The sequence below is a fragment of the Centroberyx gerrardi genome, chromosome 14 (genome assembly GCF_048128805.1).
Source record: "Centroberyx gerrardi isolate f3 chromosome 14, fCenGer3.hap1.cur.20231027, whole genome shotgun sequence".
NCBI classification, from domain to species: Eukaryota; Metazoa; Chordata; class Actinopteri; order Beryciformes; family Berycidae; genus Centroberyx; species Centroberyx gerrardi.
Window position 1 is genome coordinate 23,948,980 of NC_136010.1, and position 7,461 is coordinate 23,956,440.

The window sequence follows — 7,461 nt, forward strand, 5'->3', positions numbered from 1 at the left end:
TTTATAGCTGCTTTATGGCACGTTTCTGTTCCTTTTGACTTGGGGAATAAAAGAGGGACCTGCTTCCACAAAGACAGACCATATCTACTACATGTGGGGGATAGATATACTGTATATATATATATATATATATATATACTGTATGGGGTGGAGAATATTACTATATAAGTACTGTTACTTTGGTAAAATCTTAGTAAAATCACTGTTCTCTAAATCTACTTAAAGCCCCCACATGTAGAATATATACCTCAATATATCATTCTCAAATTAATTTTGATAGCATAGCATAAAGGAGACCATCATGTAAAAAAAGGAGACCATCATGGAGACCATCATGGTGTATATTGGTTAATTCTGTGTCGTACAGATTGGTGTGAAATGTGCATGACTTACTTACACAAAGATAGAGCCTCAACCAAAACGGAAAGAGGGCTCACTTTGAGTTGCTCTACTTGTTCATACAGAAACAGATAGAAACAGATGGAGCGGTCCAGTTTTGAGTTCTAAAACCCAGAAGCGAGTTGGCATTTTTGAGCCATGGGGGTTTTGAATGGGGTTTTGGTTAAAAGCCTGAAAATAAAGTTTTAACGTTTTAACTATTAATACATATCCACTTGTGAATTTTGAAAGTTTTATGCGCCCTAATAAAGTAAGTTGCTCACTGTTGTCACGTCATTATGCAGAATAGTCTTCTCAATTTAGTGATATATATATATAAAAAAATATTGTTTGTGTGTGTACATGCATGTGTGCATGTGTTTCCGTAAGTATTTTTGTGCACGTGTATGTCTGATTGTGCATTTATGTGTGCTTGCGTGTATATGTGCATGCATGTGTGTTTGCATGTGCATTGTGTGTGTGTGTGTCTGTGAGGGTGACACTAACATGACAGCGTTCGCCACCTCCGCCCACACTCTCTCCATCTGTCCATCTCCTCTTCTATTTCTGGCCCAGCATCCCCCTAACCTACTCTCCCCTCATGCCTCTCTCTCTCTCTCTCTCTCTCTCTCTCTCTCTCTCTCTCTCTCTCTCTCGCCCTCTTTTCTTCATGATGAATACACAACAAATTGATATCTGCATGTAAATTATAATTAGACGGAACTCATCAGAGTAAACTGACTTGAGATGCTGGGAACTATGCAATTATGTGCTCAGCCCCGTCAATTCATTATCAGACATGTACTTGCGAACACGCGCGCACACACACACACACACACACACACACACACACACTCACACTCACATGCAGACACACTCGTGCACACATGTTCATTCAAAGCTTTTTAATCCTAAAATCCATCTGAAGCTATGAAGCCCCATGAGGTAGAGCCATTATTTTCTCATTATGACAAAGTAATTAGTACTTTGTTGTCTATATCAGTGCTTCTCAACCTTTTTAACTCACAACTCTCGAAAACAAAGGGATGCTTGCTCTCTACATGACTTTTTTCTTCTGTCGTTTACCCTTTTCAGCCTGTTACACTTGATTAATTATTAGAGGAAGCAGCAGCAAACCCAACAAGGAACAGAAACCAGAAACAGCATTTATGACAAAGACAATATACTTCATCACCTAATAACCCATAAAAATTATCTCTCTCTATGTAAACTCTTGAGCAGGTAAATCATACAGTTGTATAACTATAACTATACAGTATGGCTTTGTTTGCTATCCGTATTAAAACAATAAGCACATAATGCCACCATTTACAGCGCGGATTAAACGTTACCACAGATTCCACTGCTGGTTTAATCAGGTTTGTTGGTGGTTTGCATTTGACCTTTGACCTGCAGCGCTGTGCGGTTGTCTTGCTGTCTGAAAAGCGAAGAGACAAGAGGTCAGAGAGGTGAACAGGAGACAAAAAGACAAAGACAGGGAAAATAAACACCTGAGCACTGGAGGAAGGGCAACGTTGAAAAAGCGCATGAGAACGGTAGTGGATGGAAAGGGAGGCAGGAGCTCTATATGGAAAGGAAACAGACTGCAATAGATGAAATGTAGGTCTGAGGACTTTTGTATTTTTATAACATATTGAGTGTATTTAAAGGAACACACTAAGGTTTTGGGAGGTTCCCCCGTTGGTCCACTTACCTTTTAAGTGATGAGAACATAGACACCAAAATCATCCATGTGTCCCTAGTAGATCTTTGGCTTCGGGGGTCCACCGGAACCACATTTGATTCTGGTGTCTGTGTTGTCATCACTTCAACTGACCGACGGGCCAATCGGCCAAAACTTTGCTGTATTCCTTTAATGCAAGTCTTGGCTCGGTGTGTGTGAGAGTGTTGGGTGTGCAGAGCGTGTGTGTGTATTAGTGTGTATGGTCTGTTTCTGTCAGACTGAGGGTGTTTTCTTCATCTGTATGTTGTTGTATGTACGATTTCCTTGTATTCTACCTTGGTACCTCAGTGGATACTTATTTACAGTCTATAAATGATTCATTCATATAAAAGTATGGCCAGAGGAATAATAATATTGGAATAAAGGACTGCATGGAGATCTTTCCATTTTTATACAGTATCAGTGACAGACATTGTGGAAGGTGACCAGAGTATGAATATAAAGCAGTGTACGGGGGAGGAGGAGAAGAAGAAAAGAAGAGAGGAGAGAAGAAGAGTAAGGCAGGGGAGGTTGAGTGGAGGAGAGTTGGGGAGAGGAGAAAGAAAGCAAGAGAAACGGAGACGAAGGAGGGATCCAACAGGAGATGATAATGAGATCAAGAGAGGTGGAACAAGAGAAGAAAAGAGGGGGGATGGATAGAAGTAGAGGTGACCAGAACAGGAGGAAGAGGGTGGAGGAGGACAGGTAAAGACTGATAGAAGAAATGAAGAGAGGTGGGAGAGTTGAGAGAGGTAGATAAAATATAAGAAAAGATGAGGATTACAAAAGAGGAGAGGGAAGGAGGGAAAAAGCTGCGGAACAACAGAAGAGAAGAGAAGAGAAGAGAGGAGGAGAGGGAACGGAGATGAATGGAGGAAGAAGAAAGGATGGATGGAGGAAAAGAGGAGAAGAATAGAGGTCAAAATGAGAGAGAGAGGACATAAGCTGGTGAATTAACATGGCGTCTGCGGACTGAGAATCAAAGCAGCGAAGGGAAGCCTTTGAGCACCAGGAGGAGCGAGGAGTGTCTGCTGTCGTGTGCGTGTGTATGTGTGTGTGTGTGTGTGAGAGAGAGTGTGTGTGAGTGTGTGTGAGTGTGTCTTCATGAAGATGATAAAGGAGCCGAGGTCTGAGCAGGCCCTGATTGCTTTGAAAAGGCCGACTCGTCACTGTCACTTTGTTCTTCCTATGAAATGATGATAACAATAGTCTCCATATCCTTCCTTCCTTCCACACACACACACACACACACACACACACACACACGCACGGCAGTCCATATCATTTGGGGACTCGCTGTGATGTGGGTCTCCATGGAAACGGCAACAACTTAGCGCTGGCTGATGTATAATGACAGTGAGCATGGCACCTGAGGCGAGAGAGAGGGAGCGCAGGGAGCGAGAAAGAGAGGTGAAAGAGGGAAACAGAGGAGAGAGAGAGAGGCAGAGTAAGAAGGTGAATGAGAGCGAGAGAGAGAGAGAGAGAGAGAGAGAAAGGAGAGGTAACACTGCAGACCAACTCCTGGGTGGGATTTAACATGTACGCATGTGGGTAGCTAGTGGGCAGATATATTCAATTAAAGATATATTATTATATAAGCACTCTGGTTTCCTAGTCTGGAGTTATTGTAATTTTGTTGCACATCTCTTGCTGTCAGCCTTCCCTGGTGCATATGCTACATGCAGTAACACCTTAAAGTAATAACTTGCAGCATTTTCATAGGAATAAATGTCTGTTTTGCTACTCTCCATCTCTGATTAATGTAATAGTGATTCAATCTACACCCGGTTAATGAAAGCTTCTACATTTGCTGTTGTGAACACTCTGTCTCGGTTTGGTCTTTCCTATAAGAAGCAACAGCAGTTTATTTGGAATAAATGGAAGAAGAGTTAGCATGAGAAAATCCAAGGAAAAAGACGTCACAGTACTGGACACACTGTTTGATTGACAGGTGATCTCTGGGAAGAGTTTTTTGTCCACTGTTTAGATCTTTGCTGCACTCCTGCAGCACTCTTGCACCTCAAATAGATCTTTTTTTTACTATTTTTTTTAGTCCTGCAGTGCTAATGCAGGATAGATACAGACAGTGCAGTATGTCGATTTCTGCAGTGCCTACCACTGCAGGTGTGCCTTTTAGATTATATGCATCCAAAAGCATTTTAATATGCAAAAAAATGTATACTTGCAAATTTGATGCTGATGTGACCTACATCTTCACCTTATATACCATACAGATTAGACAACAAAGTCATTTATCATCCATTTTAACACAAGCTGTAACCTTGCCTATAGCTGTAGATGAAAGCCTTTTGTTAGGAAGAGACTCATTATTGTGTTGATACCGAGAGGCTATTTTAGTGTGTTGGTGACAGCAAAGGGAGATGGAATCACTGGGTTTCTTCATCACATTGCTGTAGGAGGTGTTACCTTGGATATAGTGTGTGTGTATGTGTGTGTCTTTGCTTTGTGTGCGCATGCAGTTGAGTTGATGAGCTCCTTCCACTCTCAAAGCTCCAGCTACATATACGTACGTCACACCTGCCCTGGAGGTGATGTGTGTGTGTGTATGTGTGTGTGTATGTGATACGTTGTTTTTTTCAGTCCATGAGTCATTGATGCTAGCGATGGTGAACACACATTAATGATCTGGCAGTGGCAGACTGTAATTTTGTGTGTGTGTGCATGCGTATGTGTGTATTTACGCACTGCTTTCCGCCGTCACGCAGCTACCTAGCAGCAGAGCCACACGGTGACTCACAGCCTTCACATCTGGCAAGAGAGGCTCAGGTCCATTTACCTTCTACCAGGATATGGATCAATAAAACTCTTTCAGTTTGACGCAGTTTGTCCAAGAGTCTATGTGCTCTCTGTTAGACAATGTGCCAAGTTTAGGTCTAAGTTATCTGTGTGAGTGAGAGAAACATATACCACCACTACTACTACTACTGCTACTGCTACTACTACTACAATTGTGACTATTATTACTGCTAGTTCTGTTACTACCACTACTACTATTATTGTTGCTACTAATAATAGTGCTATTATTGCCACTGCTACTAGTAATACTACTTCTACTACTATTAATACTACTACTACTACTTCTACTACTATTAATACTACCACTACTTCTACTACTAGTAATACTACCACTACTTCTACTACTATTAATACTACCACTACTTCTACTACTATTAATACTACTACTACTTCTACTACTATTAATACTACTACTACTACTACTTCTACTACTATTAATACTACTACTACTACTACTTCTACTACTATTAATACTACTACTACTACTACTACTACTATTAATATGTCACAGCTCAGGCTCAATGGACTTGACAAAAAGGGAGACCACACATGTTTCAAAGTAATACAACAAACTATTTATTGTAACCTAAATAAGTAAATTATCCAAAATGAGAATAAGGGTGTAAGTCTGTAACATCAGTAGTGGATGCATTGCAGGGGTGAGTGTAAAGTGTGGTGTGGGGGTGTTGTATGGTGAAGGAAAAGAACCAAAAAGGGAGCATAAGCTCAAACCATCCAGAAGGGTGGAGAGGAGAAAGAGAATGAGGGAGAGAGAGCAGCCATCTTAAATAACCTGGGATCCACCCATCCCAGGTGTCCCACATCAGCATCAGGGACACTCCCAACTCTGCCTGTCAATCACCTGTAACAGAAACACAACCAGGAAGCACGCAACAGAGTGGGAGGGCTGTCACAAATACTACTACTACTACTACTACTAGTAGTAGTAGTACTACTGCCTACTACTACTTCTACTGCTACTACTATTATTACTACTGTCACTATTACTACTGCTACAACCAGAGAGAGAGACAGAAAATATTCAGCAGTCCAAATCCATCAAGTTTTCAATTTGTGTGTTTCTATGTTTGGTGGATATTCAATTGAATTCCCTGTCTCTTGACGCTTTTGAAAAACACATACTGTACCTTTAACCCAAAGTGTAGTTTTTAGTCATCTAATTTTCATATCTTTCCATTTTGCAGGGAACGAGCCGTCCCCCTTGGGCTCGGTGGAGAGTTACAACCCGGTGAAGCGGCGCTGGGAGTACGTGGCGCCCATGCCCACCGCCCGCTGCTCCTCTGCACCCCTGCAGACTCCCAGCATGCTCTTTCTGATTGGCGGAGTCGCCCAGGGACCCAGTAACGCTGTGGAAGCCCTCTGCTTGCAGGAGACTGTGTGACACACACACAGACAAATGCACACGCACACACAGACACACACAGGGATTCATGCATACTAGCATAGACATGTTTATTCATATATGTGCATAAACAGACATGTATACGTGGAATACACACATTCATTGGACACAGCGGATGGTGATGGATGATATAGTTCACACTCAGATACTTTTCTACCTTTGTGTCCAATTGATGGATGCTGAGATATAAAAGAGACTTTTCCACATTCAACAAGCATTTTCAACTTGGAGCTGCAGAGACGTTTTCTGAGTTGGACAAGTACAAGATTAAGGACAGTCAAACACACCGCTGTTACCGGCAAGGACAGAGAACTGACCACTTTTCTACTCTGGGGAAATCAGAGGAAGATGAAAAAACAAGCAAAAAACAGACACACACACACACACATACACACACAGTGTCTGAAGAAACAACACGCCTTTGAACTGTCAAGCATTTTTCAGAATAAAAGCAGGGTACTTTTCTGGATATTAAAGGAACATAGGGCCATATCTGTTTCTCCTCTTCGCAGCAGCGTCTCTCTCCCCTGCTGCTGCGACAGCAAGTTTGGACACTTTTCTATGACCTTAGAAACAACACTTTGTTGAGTTCTAGACGGTTCTAGACGTTCTGAGGTATATGAATGTGTGTTTTGGTTTTTCTTTCGCAGTGTTGTATGTGTGAAAGTTAGCACCGCTAGTAACCGCTACCACAGTATCAACAACAATTGCCCTTAGCATGCGTTCGCACCGCAAGCAACTCATGAGACTGGTTTTTGGAAGTCCGTCCGTTTTCTACAACCAGAGAAACGTCGACCACGGTCACTTTGTTTCCTTCGTTTCTCAGTGCAGAAAAGTTGGCTGTGGTTGAACTTGTTGGCAACATCACCCATCTGCCACATTACATACTAGCGTTGCTATGCGTCTACCCACCACCGCAACAGCATTGGCACTACAGCGATCAATCACCAAGCTCAAATCGTCCTCAGACTGTAGCATGGGGATGTAGTTGCTCGTGGGGTGAGGGCAGAGTTACTCACTCTTGCTGCACTGAAGCATCCGCAGAGATAAAGAATCATTCAAAAATCTGTTTTTTCTGTTACATTGTATTCCCCCCGAGTTTTATGATTGACAGCAGGAA

At 42.1% G+C, this 7,461-nt stretch overlaps 1 protein-coding gene across 1 annotated transcript in view; it reads left to right on the top strand.

The window, feature by feature from the left end:
* The window catches only part of klhdc8b (kelch domain containing 8B), a 98,527-nt gene extending 91,696 nt beyond the window's left edge, over positions 1 to 6,831 (top strand). The window contains exon 5 of the mRNA XM_071927614.2: positions 6,124 to 6,831. Coding sequence (XP_071783715.1) covers positions 6,124 to 6,320 — 197 coding nt within the window. The 3' untranslated portion in view covers positions 6,321 to 6,831. The remainder of the gene's footprint in view (positions 1 to 6,123) is intronic.
* The last annotated feature ends 630 nt before the right edge of the window (positions 6,832 to 7,461 follow it).